The sequence below is a fragment of the Caloenas nicobarica genome, chromosome 16 (assembly GCF_036013445.1).
Source record: "Caloenas nicobarica isolate bCalNic1 chromosome 16, bCalNic1.hap1, whole genome shotgun sequence".
Taxonomy (NCBI): domain Eukaryota; kingdom Metazoa; phylum Chordata; class Aves; order Columbiformes; family Columbidae; genus Caloenas; species Caloenas nicobarica.
The window spans coordinates 7,743,829-7,766,225 of NC_088260.1; the positions used below are offsets into that span (position 1 = coordinate 7,743,829).

Sequence of the window (22,397 nt, forward strand, 5' to 3'; positions counted from 1 at the left end):
TATCATCAGAGTGCTTTTATAGGTCATATAATAATATGTGAGAGCCTTACAGAGAAAATTAAGTTTCCTGGTACCTCTGTGCAGTGGAAAAATTGTGACCTTGCAGCTCAGATGAGTTCGGTGAAGGAAGGAAAGCATTTCTGTGGGACGAGAGATGCAAAGACATCTGCTGGGCATGTGGTGTGCAGTGGTGGGATCCGTGCTGAGCCCAGAAACTGCTGCTCTGTCTCTCTGCCTCTTCCCACCCAGATTAAAAATGAATAAACCTAGCAGAAAACCCCTGCGAATCTGGGTGTGCGTTTACTGTGCAGGTACCGCTTATCCTCGTAAAAGAGCAGCATTTTCTATGGTGGGAACCCTCACATCTATTTTCAGTAATATCTAGTCTGTTACTTAAATAAGGGTAATGTTTGAAGTTGAGATAGTCACATTGTGTTCATTAAATGTTGGGGGGTTAGGTTCGTATTTAGCTTTTTATTTTTTAGTCATCTGTGAAATCAAGGTGGTGAGGACAACATACAAATAAACATTTTTGTGCTCTACCTTGCTGTACTTGCTGTAGGCTTATTTGAGGAAGGTTTTAGAACATATTTTTATTACCTCTGTAACTAGGACGCTCTTCTGGGCAGTGCCAGGCTCAATCTCCAGCTATTTGTCTTGCAAAGGAAGTGGCAGCACAAGATGCTTCCTCTGACAAAGTAAATAAAGAAGGTCATGGTTTTTTAAAGGCCAGAGAGACCAGAGAGGTTTTCCAAATGTACACTTGCCTTGGTGGATAGCTTGTGTGGGGATTAGTCAACATAGTTATTTAGTATGTATTTTTGGATCTGTATAATTGTTGTTTATTTTTGTTAAATTTTGTGATCTTTAGTTTGCTGGAGAGTGGTGTGTGTGAAATTTCTCCTCTTGAAATAAAGCATAACAAAGGCTGTAAATGGGAATGCTCCTGTATGCTGCTGTTCCTTTATTTATTTTTACCCCTTGTTGTTTCAAACCCAAAATTTACAGAGGTTATTCTCTTCAGTAGTGTATTAAGTAAACAACTTGAATCCAGAAGCATTGATGGTTTTCTATGCTTTTCCTCATGCCTTTGAAAAGATGCCTGTAGCAGTGAAGCAGGAAGAAAGCATGATAGAATTTAATATTTTACATATTTTAAATAGAGAACATCTGCCTCTACAAAATGAGATATCTCTGTGTAATTTTCCCCAAACTGTTATTGTATTAGTACTATACTAAGTCCCTACATAACATTCACTGCACAAAAGATGTAGCAGATTATACTTCATTTCAACTTCATAATCTCTCTGGAAGCCGAATACCCCTTGTGCCAGAACAGTGAAGGTCACCTTGGGGAGCAGCCTGTCACTTCTTGCCTGTCGGCTGGAACGCTGCCACGTGCGAAAGGGGCTCGAGAGAACCCAGTAAAGCAAATTAGCTGTGTGTGTGCTTGTGTTAATGTTTGCTTTTTTCTTTCTTCAGGCACCTTTAATTTTTATCTTTGAAATGCGAAAAGACGGGAGAGATGTAGGCACCCTTATTCTTTGAAAAGGATGTTTTCCGATAACACACTGTGATATCAATTTGTGTACAAATTTGTTCATTTCCAGTCCCTCCATTTGCCTTTGTGCTTTCTAATACTCAGCAAGGCCAGATCTTTCCTGACAATGATGAAATGTTGCTCCCACTTCTAGTACTGGCCATGGGAAAGGGCTTGTGACCGAAACTCTTTGGTTGCAGCAGTGCTGGGTACCCTGGGATGTTCTTACGAACTTTGCAGAAAATTCAAGGGAATTAAGTAATATAACAAGAATGTGTTTCGGCCAAAGTTGAGGAACCTTTGAAAAGGTGAAACTTTAAGCTTAAAATTGAAGGGGAGAAATTTGAGCTGTTGTTTTGAAAACCTACGGGGTGAGTTCTTACACAGCATTTAATAGAAAGGTGATAGCTTCAGACTGCTTGGGCTGATTAATTTTTACAGTCCATAGTTCAAAAATAAGCTCTCAGAAATGCCAGAATGCTCTTATCCTCACGTATGCCTTCCCATCTGTTTTTTTGGTTTATGACATAGTTTCAACAAAATTTTTAGCCCTGTCAGCTTTCATACTGTACTTAATTTATGAAAAAGGGGCAAAACAAAACCAACCTCAATAACAAAATGGAAGGCAAAACTATAGGTCCTGGTTAAGAGGGCTGTATTTGCCCATGATAACTCACTTCGTCTGAAATCTCAGTACTGTCTTCTCTCAGCACTGTGTGCTTTGAAGGACCTACTTGTACCATCCGCACATGCAGCCAGCAAGTCCAGTCTTCAGACATTTCCGTGTTTATTCTCGCATCCTTCAAGACAAATAGAAGGATGAGGGGCAGAAAAATACAGAAGCTGCTTCATGTGTGGGAATATTTCCTTTGTGTTCTGTTGGTACATGTATTTCCAGACACAGAATTAGTGAAGACTTTATCATGGGGCCTGTAGGGGAATTATTTAACAGAATAATTACTCCCTGGCAGGGAGAACAATGGTAAGGTCAGTAAACCTGAAATGTAGTTATGTTCTGGGGTGGGGGAACAGCAGTGAAAGCACCAACTTGCAGTCTCATAGGATTTTGGTTGCAAAGGGCCTGAATAACCTGGTATATTGGAACTTTTTATTGTTTTATTGTGGTTGAAGCCTTAATATAGTTTACAGGGGATAAAGAATTGCAAATACATTTAAAATGTACTCAGACAACCTCTTCATAAGAAAGTAATCTAAAACTTTCTTCTCCTGCTCTGAGACTGTAGCATTGAAACAACTGAACACCTTTGATTTGTAACTGGGCTAAAAAACCTCTTTGAGCAGGTTTTCTTCAGAGATGGAAAGTAAACAGAGGAAGTCAAATTACACTTTCTCAAAGTAATGTGTATCTCTACATTTTTCATTAGAGCGTATCTGTAGCGAGGAGTACATGCTAATAAATCTTTCTGAGACAGGGTGCATCTGGGTGTCTCTGGGACTCCCATTTGGAAGAGCTTCCTTCTCTCTGGCTACTGCAGCAGTATTAAGGAAACCACAAAAATGTTGGGAGAGAAGATTATTGTGCTGTCAGGCTGCTCAAGACTGCCTGTGTTCGTTTAAGAAATAGAAATGAAAGATTCCCTTTAGCTGGATTTCCTGAAATAAAGATGTTTGGTTTGTGGGTTTGTTTTGGGTTTTTGTGGGTTTTTTTGCTTGGAAACCTAACAAATGGATCTTCTCTGTATGCTGGCTAATTGCTTCCAAAAAGCTTCTCTTCATTGTCCTGTAGGCAACAAAGTCTGTTTGTCATGTGATAAATCTTCTGTCTCCATGTCTACTACTGACAAATGAGGTATGAATGCAAATATGCCCCCTCTTTCAAAGTGTAAAAAGACTCGGTTTGATTGCCCCACCATAACACCTTTACCATTATTGAATGCTTTTATGCTATGAGAAATGTGTACTTTAATGCTTGAGAGAAATGTTCCTTTTTATGTGTCTGACAAGGGAGTTTTGATTGTCCTGATTCTTTCCACTCGTTAATAGGGGCAGCATTCAGAAAATGGTAGAAATGAAGCTGCGCTAACAAGGTAAACTTGTTCTTACATGTGCTGGCTGATGCTGGTTTTTTTCACTAGCCACAGCCATTGAAAACTTGTCTATGCCAGTCTGGAAGACAGGAAAATAAGGCAAATTGGGGAAAAAATGCAAATTAATCTCCTGCATTCTGTGTTGGTCGTATTAAAAAAAATCTGTAAATACTCTTTAAGAATACTAGAGCGTGGTGGAAAATTCATTAAGTGTAACTGGTAGGTCACACATTGTCTAGGAATTGATTTTCAAAGTGTTCTGAGAGTCTGCTTTGTCTTTTTTTGTGTACACGTACTGAATATTGGTAGACAATTGTCCTTGCCATAACATTTGAGGTTGTGTTACCTCATCCTGTTTGACAATGACAAAAAAATACGAAATAGTCAAAGAAGAGCCAGAGCCTGGCGCTGGCGAAGGGAGCGCGGGGCGCGGACGCGGCCCGGGGAGCTGCACGGGTCCTGCCGGCCAGAGCCGCTTCCTTCTCTCGTGCTGTTGCTGCAGCCAGACGTGGTGCGTTATGTAACTCGCACCGTCTGATCTTGACAATTTTGTGGGGAGGAAAAAAAAAAAAAATTACACGTGACAAACTACGCATGGATGGCAATACATCTTGAAAAGCAAAACTCAGAATTAGTTTTAAAATATCCAGCTCCTGTTGAACAGTGCGGAAAGAAAGGGCTTTGTGAGATGATGCGAGTGCTCTTCTTGGCATCTAGAAAGTCGCCTCTTTGTTCCTTGCCGGGCAAAAGTATCAATTTCTGATTCATCAAATTGTTGGAACGCTACCTTCTTGTTATTCCCTTTATGGGTTCCCAAATTCAAGAACGCAAAGACGCAGCATCCGGTTTTGTCATTGCTTTGCAAAACCTGCCTGTTTCAGGCCTGAGAAATGTTGCTTTTTCTACTTTTAGAAGGTGACTTATGAACATTTTACTTTGAATAAAACTTTTGTTTCAGACTTCAGTAGGAGAATACTGAGCTGTGTTGCTTTGTGTATATCCAGTTTACAAAGAGCTACTGTAAGCTACGCCAGCTCTTTCTGTTCACTAAATGCTGCCTGGTTTTATAAATGCTGTGACAGCAATCACTTGCTGAGTGGGAAGCAGAAGTATTGTGCACAGGTAATGAACAAACTGCTCTTGGATTCTATGTCATGAAATAAATGTTTAGTTTCTGGTTTCTTTTCATTATTAAAATGTGTGCTTTTTTAAAAAAATTGAGAAAAAGGAAGCATGGAAGCTAGCATCTTTCCTGAAGTTTACTTGCTTTCAGCTCTCACCCAAATTAGATACTACGGTCATGTTGGTACCTGGCTAGATTATTCAGCATCATGATGCTGTTTTATTATGCTTTTGGTGGAGAGACATTTGTGCTGCGCTCAGTCTTGCAGGATTTCATTACTTCATTAGGCTGAAGTATCATTTGCTCACAGATGTCTCTAGGAAGAGAAATGCCATTTGGATGAATTTTTTCTGTTTGGGGTTTCTGTGTGAAAACATCTGGCTAGAGGACATGTCTGGAGCTACTTCAAGAGATGTACTCTAATTATTTTGTTTTAGCAGCAGGTTGGTTAGGCTGGTGCGGATCTACATGTTTAAATCAGAGTCTGTAGGTCAAAAAGTGGACTTCAGAGCCACTGAGCCATCCAGGAATACACGTTATAGTTACTGTTTCTCTTGATGTACACATTTCATTCTGTGGCTTATATGAAGAAAAATAATTTTCTGATGCTTATTTACTTTTATAACACTTCAGAAACCCAAAATATCTCTTAACAATTTTGTGTCCCTCCCTGTGTGCAATACTCTCTGGTGGATTGATTCTCCCTCTCATATTTGTGGGTATGTTGTTTTGTTGCTTGGTTGGGTTTTTTTATAACACAGGGCTGAAAGTCAGAATTCAGTAGCATTAGGGTAACTTTCATAGGTTAAAGTAACTTTATTAGGGTTAGGATAACCAAGGATATATTGGCTTCTGCTTGACTTTGTACTCTCCCCAAAACAGCTTTTGCTGCTCACTCTGGAAGGCAGTACAGAAGTTGATAGACCCCAGATACCAACCAAAACAGAAGGTCCTTTGCGAGTTTGTAAATAGTAATCGCTTTTGTCTGCCACTGTCTTAATGCAGATTGCCAGACCTTTCGCATGGAGACAGAATGTTCTTGGAAACTCTTGAGGAGTCTTTGTTCTTCCCCTTTAGCAAAAACCCCTGAACGCAAGTGTCCTCTGGACACTTACAATTGCTAGTTTTTGTCAGTTATATCTGTGCTGAAATGCTGTGTGATTTATAGGAAGAAAAGATAAAGATGTGTTTGTATACAGATTTTTTTTCAATGTTTTAAACAAGCTTGTTTAGCCCGGTATGTTTAGGGTAGTTGCAGCCGTAAAGGATGTGTTGCATTGGTGTTCATTATTGCCAAACAATGTCACCAAAATAATGGAACGACACCTGTTGGGCTTGTACAGTGGCGGTTGAATATAAGCATATATCTTAGAAGAGAAAGTAGTTGTGCTGTCTAAAAGCTAGAAGCCTGAAACTTTTCTTTTTGAGATCATGGTTTCTTAAATATTACTGCCAAACTTGAGCGCCATCGCATTACACAGTGGTACAGATCAGGCGGGAGCATCTAACTGTATGTCTGTCAAACTAGAGAATGTGATGTTTTATTTATGCTAATCGTGGGAGGACTCTTCAACATTGGAAAGTCTGCTATAGGAAGGATGCCTCCTGAAAACGTTTAGGGCAAATTTGAACTGGGGTAATGACTTTGCGCTGCTTCCTCGCACTGTCGCATGGCTGCAGTGGGTTTTGTTTGGTAGTAAGAGCCCCAGAGTGCACTTAACTCTCGCTCTAAGACCTGTCTTTTCAGCTTTTTATAGAAATATTTTTCCACTACTACATTCTAAACCTGATAGGTGAACTCATGAGTACACCAGTGCTTCTACTCAGCAGGCACGTCACTGCAGTGTGCTTTGTGATGCTCTCTCCCCATTTTACTATTTTAGCTCCCTGTATGTGTCATCACATCACACAGCAAGGAGAAAATTAACACATTTATTTGCTGCTTCCCCACAGGTGACCAAAATGGTCAAAACAGTCACGACCAGAACAGTGCGCCAGGTGCCCCTTGGGCCTGACGGCCTGCCAACGATGGACGGCTCGTCCCCCATGGGCAGCTACACAGACTCCATAGACAGGAGGTACATGAAGAACGGGGAGCGCTACATCACACCACAAGCATCATCCACCTTAACCAGATCTTACAACAACTACAATGATTCCTACCCCGAAAGCCACGAAGGCCAGTATCGCCCTTATATCAGTCATGATGGTTACGGAGACCTATCTGATAACTACGGCAGCTTGTCTCGTGGCGTCAACTACCGTCCTCGCTATGCCTACGTGCCAGGAAACAGTTACAGGCCGGATGATGGGAGCTTCACTTTGCCAGGCAGAAGGGATAACTACGGTCCCGTTGCCCAGCCTCAGGTGCCCGTAGGCAGCAACGTTGACTTGAACCGCTCCCAGCCAGAACGCTTCCAGCCGGAGCCCTATGGACTGGAAGATGATAATCGCAGCCTTGGAGCAGATGATGAAGGGTATGAACTGGATCCTGATTACTCAACTGTGAACCGGAGGACATCTGCAGGTGTGCCAGAGAGAGGAAGACCTCACAAAGGAAGGTAAAACCCACTTGTTTTTTACAATGCTAATCTGCAGCTGTTTTGCTTATGTGAACTCTTAATGATCTGGTAAGTTCTGGAATTACTTGACAGAAAAACAGGTGGAAGCCATCAGTTCATTAGCATGTAAATGACTGCAAAACTCATGGGAAATACAGAAGGGAGTGATGATGGTAGTGCTAAAGAACCTTTCACTGTGCTTCTGGGCTGCTTAGTTTAGGATGAATTTAGAAAGAAAGAGATGATCTTGTAGAAAAAAGCTAAGTTACTTTTTTTCCTTTTCCTGAAAGAGAGTTGTGACTGCATTGTGTTGTCCCAGAGCCATTCCCCACTAGCAAGGTGAAAAGAGGGATTTGTAATCTCTGAGGCTTCTGACAGGTCCGGTTATGTGCACATCTGCCAGACAAAAACTTTGAAGAGCTGGTTATGGCTGCAGGTGAGCTGATAGCTGGTGGTGACGGGATGCCCTGTCTGCTGAGGTGTGTGACAGCCTCGGCTCCTGATCCTGTGCTGACCGCACACCCCCAGCTGCGTGACCACGTTGTGCTGAACCTCACTGAAGATCTGCCCCGTGACATCTCTGGTCTTGCAAGCTCACCAACCAGTGGAACCACATCAACGTTTTATGGGGCTAAAGGGAATAACTGCAGCCAGTGGCTGTCAGAATCTGATCAGTCTATCAAACTTTAATTGGTGCTCTCCTGCATCTGAACAAGTTTACAGTTCTTGTTATAAAAACAGTCAGGCAACAGTGCTTTTAAAATTTTTATTAACATTTTTTCAAACTGTATGCACAATGAATAATTAAATGTGTTCTTAGAACGTACCTATTTGCATTTTTTAAGTTTGTTGTTGTTGGGTGGCTTTTTTAAACATCCCTTTGATTTATTGCTTCTTGCAGTTTGGATAGGACCAATTCACAGTTTTTGTTTTGCATTTCTTTTGTTGTGAGTTTTTTTCCATATTTAATATGATCAAGAGGCTTTGACAAGTAATTAGCCTGACTGTGGCAGCAAACCTGAGCTGGTGGGAACATAAGAAGATTGCATGAGGGCCTCTTCATAAATAGTTACTTGTTGACATTTCAAAGAAATACTTGAACAATTCAATAAATGTACGTTTCAGATATGCTACTGATCTGCAAGAAACTAAAGACTACAAATAGTGCTTTGTACTAGGTGAGGGTAATTACTACTTGATTATTCATCTCTAGGATTTTTAAAACAAGTTATTCCTTGTGAAAATTTTTAAATGAATGTGATAAATTGCTGGCACTTTTGATTTCCAAAGGTGTGTTTGTGTAGAGTCGGTATAATGTTATAACAACACTTGGAATATAACACTTGTGATACCGGCTGGGGTTAAACCATGACGATGTCACACTAGCTTCCAGCGTGGACATCTTCATCACGTCACAAACGGAATTCTTCTGTTCGCTAGCTCGCTGTGGAAACTTCAGTTATTCTCTCATTTTCTTCCCAGTAAGTGCTGCCCTCCTTTGTTAATAGTTGAAAGGGTCCTTGCTGTCGGTTCCTGGTTTTGATGCTGTTCTGTCTGAGGGGACCGAACGCGGGTTTCTCACCTGAGCTTGTGGTATGAGTCTCAACCCGTGTGAGAAGGAGCAACCAGCTGTGTCTGGAGGGGATCCCAGCCCAGGGATTACAGCACACATTGTCCTTCCCATCCCTCGCCTGCTCCATTTGATCACAGAGACCAATATCTATTGTGCTCTCCTTCTGCCATCCCCAGCCTCGTTTTAAGCTACTTGTATTTCATTTTAAATTGGGGGAAAATGTGCCTCCTCACAAACATCCATAAATCCAGATAAGTGCACAAAGACAAAAATTCCTTCTGTTGGCTCCTCAGTGCTTGTGGCTGGGTTTGCGTCTTGTTTTCTTTTATACTGAGTCTCTGCTGTAAGATATATTATTTTCTGCAAGAATACCTGACATTTAATGTTCTTTTCCTCAGCATGTGCTCTGGTTTGGTTTAAGTCAGATTGCATAATAAATCGGGGTGAAAAGCATTTGGAGTGTATAATACTGATTTAACATTACTCAAATTTACTTGTGAAGGTATTTACACATCTGTAATTGGTTTTATGCCCTTTTTTCTTCATTTAGTAGGTTGCTTTATGAAATTTGGAGGTTTTTTATTATAGTCTTTAAAAATATGTACTCTTATGGCGTTGCTAGATGTTTTATATACAGTCCTTTTTGAAAAAGAAGCAGGAAGTAATGAATATTTTTCATTCACAAAAAAGCATTCTTACTATTTGGATATTTTTTAATCAATAAATTGAAGTTAACACAAATGAGCAGGAGAAAAATGGCAGATCACAATGCATCTTTTTTTAAATTATCTTCTGTTCAACTTCTTAGTTCTTGCCTCTGAGGTAATTTCTTTCTAGAATGAATCACTGTAGTTTGCACTTGTACAAGCATTCCTGGGACTACTTTTTTCCCTAAAAACTCTGGGCCAGCTCTCGCCAGTTTTACTATTCCAGACAAGACAGGATATGAGTGTTTAATATTGACTAAATCAACAACAAAACAGTTTTCTGCTGTTAAATTTCCTATAGCAGAAGCCTGATCTATGAGACTGGGACTGTATTTTGTGGTCACTTCATACTCCAACTTATTACCAGGAAACAAGCCAGATTTTAGATGAAATAACCGCAACACTAGGTCTCTATTGCTTCTGTTATGTATAGGCAGTGCGAGAATATTGATATCATGTACATGTTAGTCACATACTACTTCGGGTGTCTTTTTTCAATCTCTAATATAAAGGCTTACAGTTTTAGACAGACTTCCAGTCAGCACTTCTGGCCCAACGTGCCCCGTTTCAAGGGTGGTCTCGCCAGCCCCCGTGCAGGTGCCCTCAGGGCTGGGCCGGTACCTGGCGCTGGACATCGGCCTCTCTGCTTTAATCGTAGAATCGCTTTGGTTGACCAAGCGTTAACATAATACCAGGATGTCGGCAGCGTTGGGATGTTGTCCAGTTTGGGGCAGGAGCTTATGGACACGCCTGGGCAGAATGGGGTGAAGCAAAAAATGCAGCTGGTTTAGAATTGTTGTTGTGGTTTTTTTTTCCCTGAGACTCCTCCACAGAGTGAATGTGATCCGAGTTTGGTGATCTTCTGGTAGCAGAAGACTGATGTGCGGCCGAGGTTTGTGTGGCAGGTGGTAACCTGAGCGTCAGCTCCTCCATTATCAGCTTTTAGGGAGTTCCAGTCAAGGGGATTTTGGTGTTTTAGCCATGCAGCCCATAACTCAGACTTGTCTCAACAGACAGTTCAGTCCAGTTTTGAATCCTCTTGCATGTCGTCCTCTTGGGAACAGAGACTGGTGGAAGTAGGACCTCATTCTGCGAAGTCCTTAGATTTCCTCCACAATATTTGGCACAAAGTTCCCTACTGAATTCCCAAGTCTTTCTGGTCTTTTATCCTGAGCAGATGCCAGCTGGAAACTCTGATGAATGTACCACTTGTATAAATTGTTGAGAATTGAATGTATAAATATTTCACCTGTTTACTCAAATGTGCCTGTCTTGAAGCCACAAGGAACATGATAAATCCACAAGCTTTCTCCCAGTTTTCATCTGTGCTAGAATGTGTTCTGATCAATTCCCTGAGACAGGTGATTAGCGAGACTCACAGCATCCTGAAAACTCGGCTGCCTTGCTGCAAACAGATGGAAGGCAAGATGCTTGTACTCGGCAGCTCTGGCCAGGTACCAGGTCTCTTCAGTCCCGAGGCAAAGAGCTCCTGGCCTCCTGGGCACAAACGGCTGCATCTGCTGAAGCTCTCGCTAGTCCTGCATGGGACTGTATGAAAATGCCAGCCGTTGTCACAAGTCACTCACCAGTGTCTTTATGGGTCAGGGTGTGTTTCCTCGAGGATGCTTTGCTGCTGCGGTGGGGATGGGGTCGGCACCGTGTGCTCTGGTCACCGCTGCTCTCCCCACCACCCACGGGCTTCGTCCCACACCACCCATGGCACTCGCAACACAGCCTCTTCCCTCCGTCAGGAAACAGCACCTTTCCGTGTCCTCTTCTAGCTCTGTGTCCTGGGGATTTCATCAGAGAGGGATCATCGAAGGCGAGAGTCGTTAAAGCCTATTGGCTGTCTTTGGTGTATCAGTAGCTTTGTATCAGAACGATGGAAGAAAAAACCTTTTTGTTAAAAGAAAGGAATAAAAAAAACCACACCACCAACAACCACCAAAAAAACTTGTTAGAATAAGTAGAAAGTTGGGATGTGATCTTTTTTCTGATTTTTTTAAATGACTGATTCTTCACTTCAGGTATTCACATTCATATTTAATAACTAGTGATTGACAATTTTTTAGAAGTTAGCATTGTTGGTATAAGAGTTATGTGGTCCTTTCTCGTGTCATGACAGTGTTGCAATTTAAAGTCCTAACTGAAGTTTTATTTTGGGCAAATGTAATGAAACCAAGGAGCTTTGTGTGGCACAGGGGAGAGGATACAGCACGAGGAAGATGGGCCCATCCGTGTGGTTCTGTTTGGACAGCTTCATGGAAACAATGCAAACAAACTGCATCCCAAGACAATAATTATCTTTGTGTATTTGCATGGATCAGAAAGCTTAATTGTGCAGGTGTAATTGGGGTGGTGTACAGTCGTCTTGTGGGCAGCTCATAGGAGCAAGACGTGCTGAATTGCGAGTTACCAAGTCAAGCAAGCAACAGCTGTGCAGAGGGCAATTATTAAAATTAATCTTCTGCTTATTTTCTTTTATGAAGTCAATAAGAATTTAACATGAGGATGAGTTTGAGTTTCTGTTGTCGTTCTAATGCCGGTTGTCCTAAATTTGCATATGTAAAAAACAGAATTCTGTTTGAGGAATAGTTAGGAGGTTTGTTATTACTTCTGCTGTGTGTATATGCACAAAAGTAAATCTTTTCGGTGTTGTTACTTTCTTCTTGGAATGATGGAAACAGCTTTGTTCTGTAACAGAAAATACAGCGGCTGTCCAGACACTGTAAATTACTGTGTAGAGCAAGTACTGAATTATACATACACAAATAACTGCATCGATAAAAGGATTTCTTCAGATTCATTCTGAGTTTTGGATACTGGCCCATTTTTATCCTTTCATTCAGCAATTAAAGCAACTTAAAGTCAGTAGAGGTGCTTTTAACATTAAAAGCGTTAATTGTACAAGACTAAGTTCAGTCTCCACCTCCGGTTGTTCTTCTCCCCGGAGTCTGGTTTAATTAGCAGTCCCTTCAGGATAACAGCAAGCTCCATTTTCTTCTTTCTGAGTTCTAATGGTCTGTACTTTCTTCAGCCTGACATACGAAATCATCCATCAGTGCTTAAAATGAAAGTTTTCAACAATCATTTTGTAGCAATTAAAACTACTTGCTTGACTGAGGTAACTACAATACTGAGATAGTACCTAATCTGGCCAGGAAAAAAACAGTGAGGCAAAAAGCTGCAGTTGTTTTTTTTTTAAAAAAAAAAAAAAAAAAAAAATCAGATTATGTTAACATCTATTAAGAGTAATATTAAAGGGAAGGCAGGATGAGGAAGAAAAATCTTCTAGACTTGAGGTTTGAAATGAGATGAATTGGAATTTTGATTCAGCTCCCCAGTGGGTCACCCCAGCTCTTCACCCTTCTCAGCCAGGTCAGCGAGCTGGTGTGAGCCCGAGAGAGGACAGATTGCAAAATTGGACGTGTTTGTGCGAGTTCATAACTGTTAGGTGCAAGTTGCTTTATCGCCCTGTGGGCTTATTCGCATATAAAATTGGAGAATTTTTGACCAGTGGGTCGCTGTGCACAAGCTTCGGGTTTCCTTTTGCACTTGTGAGGACTGCGGTGTTATCTCGCAGGTGGCTGCACCACACGTGCACTGAAGCACATTCTGGAGGCTGAAAGGTGTCACTTTGAATAAAGGATGATGAAGTATATCAGTGGATCTCAAAAACAAATTCTGAAGTTGGAAATGTCTTTCCTTAAAAATCTCTTGCAGAAGTGTTTTGCCTTTAGCAGATACTTGTAGGAAGTGACTGGAGGGGAGGGATTTTTTTTTTTTTTTTGGAAGGTTAGAGCTCATAGTTGCAGCAGCGTTTGTTAAAGAAGCAGTATTTGTCAAATCCTGGTTTTGGTTTTTTTTTTAAAGAATATGGGTATTTGTAGTGTAAGAATGTACTGTGTTAGAGTATTTTCGACTGCGTTGGTTGTAACTTTGCCCTTTGTGTGAACTAGGACAGCAGTATCTGAATGGGTGTGTTAACTGGTTGTGAGTGACCTTCAGTTGCACACAGTGAATTACAGCACAAGAAGATGGGTGTCGTTCATTCTAGTGCTGTAAATTATTTTAAGAGTGTCTTACATCCAGGCTAGTTGCTGATCTGGGGAGGAAAGCTCAGAGTACAGCACTTGTTTTGGATGTCCAGCAAATTACCTGTATTCCAAATGACTCTGTCCAAATGGGACTTTTATTCCATGCCTGGATTCAGGACTTAAGTTTTCCGTCATCTTGGACATCCTTGTGTATATTGATGAGTTCGGTGTGCTTGTGTGAGCATCGACATGGAAATGTAGTGGAACTCTCAGACTTGCTGAAAAGTGTCTGGCCTCTGCTCAGGCCTTGAATGCCTTTAATTAAAGTTTGGGGTTGTTGCAGGAGGAGCGGCATTAATGAAGCTCAGTGTTTCCTACTAAATATAATCTGGCTCTATCCTAATTGTTTTGCTAAGTGACCAAAATGAGAGCAGTCTGTTTGATGGCTTGCAGTTCCTGTCATCATTTCATTGCCAAACAAATACTGTGCTCTGGTCCCCTCACTGCTGAGTACTCAGCTATGGTTAATTTTCAAGTTACGACAGATAAATTAATTGAAAGTGTAAATATGCTGCCCCAGTGATGTTTGTGATATTAAAAAGTTTGATATTAAAATGTTTGCTCATAGCTGAAATTTCCATACGGACTCAGAGGTACAGCGTTTAAATGTGGTTTGTGTAATTTTTTTTTTTTTTTTCCTTGGGACTGTTGTTTCTTACAGGGGCTACGATGACCCCATCGAGACAGAGATGGTTGAGGAGAGGATCCCTTACCTTCATGGTGGCTACGCAGCCCCGCTGGCGCAGCCGGAGAGAGGCAGCATGGCGAGCATTGACCGGCTGGGGAAGCGCTCCCCCTCCATCGACAGCATTCGGAAAGACCCCCGGTGGAGGGACCCCGACCTCCCCGAAGTGATCGCCATGCTCAGCCACCCCATCGACCCGGTCAAGTCGAACGCCGCAGCCTACTTGCAGCACTTGTGCTACGAGAATGATAAAATCAAAAAGGACGTGAGGCACCTCAAAGGGATCCCCATCTTGGTGGGCTTACTCGATCATCCAAAGCCAGAGGTCCATCGTAAAGCCTGTGGAGCTCTCAGAAACATCTCCTATGGGAAGGATAATGAAAACAAGGTGGCTATAAAGAACTGTGATGGGATCCCTACATTGATCAGACTATTGCGAAAAACAAATGACATGGAAGTCAGAGAGCTAATTACAGGTCAGTGTCTGTAGTTTCTGTAATTAATTGTTCTTTACAGGAGTCTTTTCAGCTTCAGGAACAAGAATTTCTGGAGACTAGAGGACAATTTAGGTCCCTGGCTGCAGCTGTTTCTTTAGCAGCAACCACATTTGTGGTGTGAGAAAGCCTGAGGCAAACGTGCCTTTCAGGAGGAAATCGAGATTATCTGTGTGTGTGTCACAGTCGGGTTTCCCTGCCTGCTGGGAGATGGATGGTGCTGCTTGGGTGTCACATGCAACTGCATGTGGTTGAGTTATTGAAACTTAAATGGGTTATAGCGACTCACTTGACAGATAATTTGTTGTGTGCTTGCCCTCAGCGTTTTATAATCATGAGGTAAGATATGCTAATCTAAAACTTTCCTTGTTAATCTGTTATAAAACAATTCTGCTGCCGTGTCCCAACTACTTCATATTGATAGAACGGTCTCCTCGGGAACACTTCCAGCCCCCGCTGCTGGGGTCTCTGGGGCTGTGTATAAAGCTACAGCACTTCTGACCTGGAAAACTCAGATTTTAAGGAGTGTAGAGTCTGCTGTTGAGATGCTTTGAACATACTGTTTGCTTGTTGCAATGGTCGGAAAAGGGAGAATTAAGTTTTGAAGTTACTGAGTTTGTGCACACTACAAGGAGTTTTCAAGCACTTATAATTCCTTTATTCAACCTGGTTTTTATTTGAACTTAGTCTTGGACATCATCCAAAAAGAGCAATAAAGTATATGCCAAGTTTCAAAGTTCAGCCGTTAAGTGGAAAAAGGGTGGAAAAGTATGTCAGCTCTTAAACTAAGGAGAAATATATTGTTCTTCAGTCTCCCATAACTCATGAGGAGTGAAATGGATTTCCCTTTCTCTTCTCAGAAGCAGCAGAGGATGTTTGGATGGAGACCAGGGCAGTTGCAGGGAATTTCAGTGCCAGAAGATAATTTTTCAGAAAGTTTTGTGAGTGCAAAAATGAGTCCAGGGCTGAAATTGTTTAGCTACCTTATCAGTGTTGGATTCTCCAGGCAGGCCCTGTTGTGAATGTGGATTAAGCCATAAGAAGTAAACATCATCATAATCTCAAAAAAATTATAGTAGGCTCTCCAAGTTTTTACTGGTAATCATAATTCTCTGGGATGAAGAGTGGCCTTGGTTGTTCCAACTGTTCTTCCGCAGCCATTATAGGATATTTAGCAAATGAGGTTTAAATATAGTGTCTGGAAACTAGCAGGGGTGTTTTTCCAGTCCCTTTCCAGTGAGCTGTTTTGTCAGAGATCCTCTGAGTAGCGTGTGTTGGTTGTGCTGCGATTGCTGTCTGTGCTTTATCTCTTAACCCAGAAACTCTATAGGTAGTATTTATATTCCGTTTGTTGCAGTAATTTAGTATGATGGCTGACCTAAATTTATTATTATTTTTTAAATAACATCTGTTTCTGCACTGTTCTAGTTTACCCAGAACTCATTTCTGGAGTGCTGAGAAGGAATAAATTTATTTCTTTAGATTCAAGAAAGGAGAAACTGGTCTATAATTTACTCTGAAGGAATATCATTATAATGCTAAATGGTAATCAGTCACTTTTGAGATGACAAAAACAAACTGGATGTTTTCCATTTTCACTCTATATAGCTATTGCTTTGATCTCCAGTTGATTAATTAGTTTTAGAGTTCAAATGCATTTTATTTGACAGTAGCTCCTGCTAATTAAATACAGTATTTTCATTCCACTTTGCTTTTTGCTATTTAAAGCTCTTGTATTTCCATTTACTGAGCAACACCAGGAATACTGAGGGCATTAACCTAAACAGATGTCCAGTAACAGGTGATGTGCATTTAATCTCCACCTCACCAGGCATCATTTCATTCTACGTCTAAAATGATATTACCAGATCCAGTGCGAGACATTCAAGCATCAATATAGAAGAGAAGAGTATTCCAGCAATGCCTGTGTGGCGGATGCTGGTGTCCTTGCAGTCAGCGTTCAGAGCCTCAGCTGATAATGGGGAATTGTCTGTTCGAAAAATGAGCTCCAAAAGTCAGCAGAGAGAAACAAGAGCCAACTTGGAGTGCAAAGGGAGCATTCAGCCATGGCTGCTACGAAAGGGCTGTGTTTGCAGTCTTGAAAATTCAGATCACAATTCTGATGTTCTCGTGGTAGAAATCTTGACTTCCTATCTGGGTACTTTTCCCTAGTGATAAAGCAAAGTCTACATTTGCCATGAAAGTTTTTCATTCTGTCTGGAGTGAAGTCTCTGGGGATTCTGCAGCAATGAAAAAAAAAGGGGGGGGGGGCGGGGAGAAAAGACAGCAGCATACAGGGTTTGCTTGTTTATTTCTTTTAACAGGCTGCAAATTCAAGTTTGGAATGACACATTGACTTCCCTGTGGTTTAATATTTCTTTAGTTCAATACTGGCTGCTTTTCAAAAGCTGAATAGTCGTCATCGGCTGGTCTTCCCAGATGTGGATGAATGATGGAATAGTCCTGCTGTCCAAAGAGATTTAAGTAATTTAAAGAAATTTAAACAATTCAGATGTCTGAATTCAAGAGCACTTGCAGGCTTGAAGTTTTGCTTCTCTGGGTGTGGGACCTGCCTGCAGGACAGGAGGGACATGGGGCGCTCAGTAAGGGATGCTATTTGCAGCTGGAGAGCATGCTTTAGCGCAAAAGAGAACATCATTCTCATCTGATCTGAGAGCTCTAAATAGTTTATTTGCTTCAGTACAGCTCCATGGGCTCTCAGTAACGTGGTGTGATGCAGCAGCCACAGGTGTCCCGAAGAGTCTGGACCAGTGCAGACAGCTGGGTCTGGGCAGTGGGTTAATGGAGGGGGGGAAAAAACCAGGGCACCAGGTTAAAAACGTGTGAGAGGTGGATGCGGTGACAGGGGAGCATGAGGGGGGAATGGGGTGTGTGACGCTGCGTGCGGAATCAGGGAGACCAGCTGTGCCAGAAGTGTGTTCGCTTGACTGTCTCCCAGAGTATAAATTTTGGAGAACCCCGCTTAGGCAAACTCATTGATGTGCAACTTTGGCAGGAGGCTAAGTATACTTGATATAACACTACTACCAGATTAAGTAAGTCTGTAGCTTTTTTTTTTCTTTCAGATAGCACTGGTTTTAGCAGAATTTGAAAACCCTCTCTGGGTTAATGCCATATCTGTTTTACCAAACATTCTTGATGTATCTGCAAATAGCACTAAGACATGTCCCTCGAGGTAAGACAGATACATCAGGTTTGTAAAAATACCTTCAAAACTCAAGATACAATCATAAAATGCCACAGATCACACTTTTCTGTCTTTTAAAGTGTGGCGTTACAAAGTGTCTCTCTTCTACTGCACTGAGAAAATATTGATTTAACGGTTAGTGTCCATAAGTAAATCATGAGTAGAGCTGTGATGAGAAATATGCCACAGAATTCTCCCTTGCATCCCTTTCTGGTCCTGGAACTGTACTAATGAACTTCCAGTGTATCATTTTCTTGAGAAACAGAGAGAAATAAGGATTCAACTGATAAGCAATTAAATCTGTTCTGATTGGGAAAGCTGCAAAAGTTTTATCTTGAGTAATAAGGGCTTTTTTGTGAAGCAAATGTTCCTATTGGATATGCAAGACCAAAATTCTATTACATTCTTTGAAAAGCAATCAGAAGTTGGTAGCTTTAATGAATAATTTTGTTCGTTGTGCCAACATTGGAAGTAATTTTGTTGTTTGATGACATTGCACTGATTTTAAGTGGTGCAGAACATGATTTTTCTGATGCTGTATGTTGCCAAACTCGTTTTAATTGAAAAATGATTGACCTTCAAAATGCTCTGCAGAGGAAATATTTTGATCTAATCCTGTAATGGAAACTTGCAGATTGATCAATTTGCTCAGAATTCACACCTGGGCAGATCGGTTTGCTCAGAATTCACACGTGGGCGTTCACGTTTGCTGAGATCTGTCAGCTCATCTGACACTAATGTCTCTCTGAAGCACCTCGGCTGTCTTGAACTTTCAGATTTCAGATGACCTTACTCCTTCCATTTTCTGTTAGAAAGCTTGTCGGAAGATTGAACCTTTCCGTGGTGTATTCTCCGGCACAGCGCGTGCCGAGGTTCTCAGCCTGGCCACTGCTTAGCTTGAAGAAGCACAGATCCAATCTTCAGGACTTTGCGTTTGTTGGACAGACTCGTTTGATAACTCTTACAGCACCAACATGCAACGCAAGTCCTCGGTGAATCTAATGCAGAGTGCTTTATTGTCCTGGATAGTAAATGATGTAGCATGGGCCACAGATAAAGAATTAAACAGCCACTTCATCTGATTTCTTGGTGACATTGGGTTTTTGCTAGTAAGCGAGCACAGCAGGAAAATAGTTCCCTTGGATTTCAGAAGATAACAGCATGTGTGTATTCTGTCACGATTCCTTTAGCAATCTTTTCACAGCTCCAAGGAGGCAGAGACTTAGGAAATCATGGCTGTGGCCATAATCACTTTTAATATTACTTGAATCGTATCGCTATGTTTATAGCTTACAGTAATTTTTATATGTTTTTACAGTAATCAGTACTTTTGAAACAAAAACTCGTCGCTATTGTCCCTGCTTAACATGCTGAAAGAGTAGAAGTAATGTTGGTAGTTAGAAATGTATGCATATATTGCAGATAGTGTTTATGAATAAAATAAAGATTGATCACAATTGTGATCATCTTCTGAAAAGCAGTAGCTCATCTTCTTTCTCTAGTCCTAAAACGAATGCAATCTGTGGTCCAAAAGGCCAATATTAGCAGTGAAAGTGCATGGAAAATTTAGATAACTTCATTTCCCTTATGCTGCTGTGTTAGTGACTTGATTTCTCTTGAGTGCTGTTCATTTGAATTGATTAAACTTAGAGTTTTAAAAACAGTGTTTCCAGCTTGTTAGATCATTAATGTGTTATGCTAATACAGGGAGTGATTTTTAAAGAGGAATGTCAAATTCACAAGGATTTTAATTTTTTTTTTGACTTGGATTTTCTTCTACACTGCTAAAGCCTACAGTCTCATCTGGATTTGTTCATTTTTTTTAAGCTTCAGTGGCTGCCACTATCAGTATCTTTTAGATGAATTTTTTTTTCTCAAGAACTGAAAGGATGCTGGATTTAGACCTCTTCGGTTCATAACTTTGAATAAGAGAAATGTATTTTCACCCTTTATTTTCTGTATCCCTTCTTGTGCAATATTTTCCCAGTGAAGTCAGCCTTGAATCTGAATTTTTTTCTCCGCCTTTAGAACTGTAAGATTCCTTCATCCCTGTTTATGTTGGGCCACCTTTCTGTTAAGTGCTGTGTGTTTTCCTTCACTGAATCCTGTTCAACAAAGGGATTATTCTGCCTTTCCTTGTGCAGCCTTCAAGGGGAATATTACAAATTTAAGTGGTTTGACATTTTTGAAGAATTTGAAGAGCTTTCTGATATTTTTCTAATAGTAAGACTGTCTTTTATTGTTTACAGTTAGTTGATGTTTTCTATGAAATGTTTGAGAGATGGGAGGCAGATAAGAAATTGAAAAGCTTGAAAAGTGTTGGGTTTTTTTCTTCAAAGAAGATGGGGAAAGGCCTTCAGTTCCCAGAGTCTGACAGCCACTCAATGAGACTGACAATCAAAATGTGTTTGCTGTAAATGGTTTATTTCATAAATCGCAGTCAGCCTCTTAACTGAAAATTCAGGATGAATATGTACGAGAGATCCTTTTGCAGGGGCAGGTACTTCTCCTGCTCTGGATGGGGTTCCTGGTATCACAAAGCTGACTTGCGGGTGGTAGATGGGCAGGTTTGTGCTGGTTTTGGTGTTGCAATCTGGTTAGAATGTGATCAAATCCCAGTTGTGTTTGGTCTCTTGAAATAACTACTGGTGAAAGAGAACACAGGAGAAGAGGGAGTTTGGAGGTGGTGATTTCATTTTGCACAGTGGGGTTGAAGGTATTGAAATCTAGACACAAATCTCCAAGTCTTAAGACAAGCAAAAGATTTGAGCACTGGAAAACTTCTGTACAATCCTGTAATATTAGAGCTCTTGGAAATTATATAGGTATTTTTGGCTTTTTAAGTGTATCTCTGCCTCATTCTTCTTAAGCAGTGAAATTTGCCTTTGTATTTTCACACCAGAGATAACAGGTTATGTCACTCCTCCAGGAAAGAGGAAAAGGCAGCGTCTCATTTCAGGTGCAAAAGTAGTATGTGCGCTTAAGAGAGGAGCTCTTAGATATGAAGGGCTGTCAGATTTTCAAACTTAGCTCTTCCACATAGAGATGATTTTAAGTCTCCATATAATTTCCAGTTGCAATACTTTGCCATTTCGAAAAGAACAGAAATGCAGGATCCTTACAAACACTGTACCAGGTTCCTCAGTTGATGCGTATTTGTTCTGAAAAGTAAAGGCTTTTCTTTTTTTTAAAAAAAGAGCTCAAATAGCATTTTCTGCTTGGTTTTCTGGTGTTTTTTGTTTTTTACTGTCCATCATGTTTGGTGTTTTGCAGTGACAAAGGGTGGTTAATCGTGATGAGTATGATGAGCAAAATAATTCCTATTTCACCTATACAGTCTTCTTTGAAAGCTAAAAAAGTGGGTCATGAAACTCTCATGCAGTGTGTTGTTTATTAATGGCAAGGGAATCAGGCCAAAAAAAGCAGGTTTTTTGTCTGTTTTTAGGAAAAGACTGAAAGAAACATTATGGTATTCGTTCTGTTGTCTGCCTCTGAGTTTCTTTATTAATTAATACAGCCTGAGCAGATGCCTGGATTGTGTAAAGATCACTTTGAGTAGGAGACACCGTAGCATTTGACTCGGAGGTTCTGCTAATCCTCAGCCTTTGAGGTTATCGCCCAAGTGCCAGTCACCACTCACACGGAGATAAAATTCCCGTCCTGACCTGGTACCTGTCATGACCCTATATGGGTAATACTCGGATATTAAAATAGGACATTTGGCATCTGACACTTGTGCAGCAGCGCGAGCCCGAGTGTGCAGGGTGGTTCCCACGGGACCTGCCTTCGCTCGGGGGGTCCCTGTGGTGGCCCCGAGGGGTCTTCACTCTCCGTCCAGCAAATCCACATGTCAGACTTGTGACAGAAGTAATACATCCAAAATCTTTTCCCAGTCACTTTTAAAAACTGAAAATTGTAGGTTTTAAAAGTTGGAGTGATTGAAAGGGACTGAAACAAAAGGTCGCACCTTGGTTGTTCTTTTGTGTTTTGTTTTAAAGGTGTATACTAAGAGGTGAGTAGCTACGATTTGCACTATAATATGCACAGATTCACAGCTGTATTAACACAGGGAGCCTCAGGTTTATATTGAATCCGCTTAAGAAAGATTTCCTGTGTGTTCTGGGGAATCTAGCTTTTCTGTTCGGTCTCTCTGAAACTTTGCTAGTCTTCACACTTTTCCACACACCTTGCACCTGGCTCCCTCCAAGTGTTGTTACTGATAGTTCTTAAATGTTACCAGGTTGTGCCTGTGCAGAAGTTGTCTCTGAAGTGACTGTCCTGGTACAGTCCTAACCTAATGAGCAATATCAGGATACTGATGCAGGTCTGCTAAGTTGTATCGCCTGTCTAAGACAGGGTAT

The 22,397-nt window shown here is 41.1% G+C and overlaps 1 protein-coding gene across 8 annotated transcripts in view; it reads left to right on the plus strand.

The window, feature by feature from the left end:
• Nucleotides 1–22,397, plus strand: part of ARVCF (ARVCF delta catenin family member) — a 252,174-nt gene that overhangs the window by 163,222 nt on the left and 66,555 nt on the right. For all 8 annotated transcript variants that reach the window (XR_010607100.1, XM_065646688.1, XM_065646690.1 and 5 more), the window contains 2 exons: nucleotides 6,665–7,272; nucleotides 14,311–14,810. Coding sequence is in view for 7 of the 8 variants with exons in the window: in XM_065646688.1 (XP_065502760.1) it covers nucleotides 6,665–7,272; nucleotides 14,311–14,810 (1,108 nt within the window). In the remaining variant the exon portion in view is untranslated. The remainder of the gene's footprint in view (nucleotides 1–6,664; nucleotides 7,273–14,310; nucleotides 14,811–22,397) is intronic.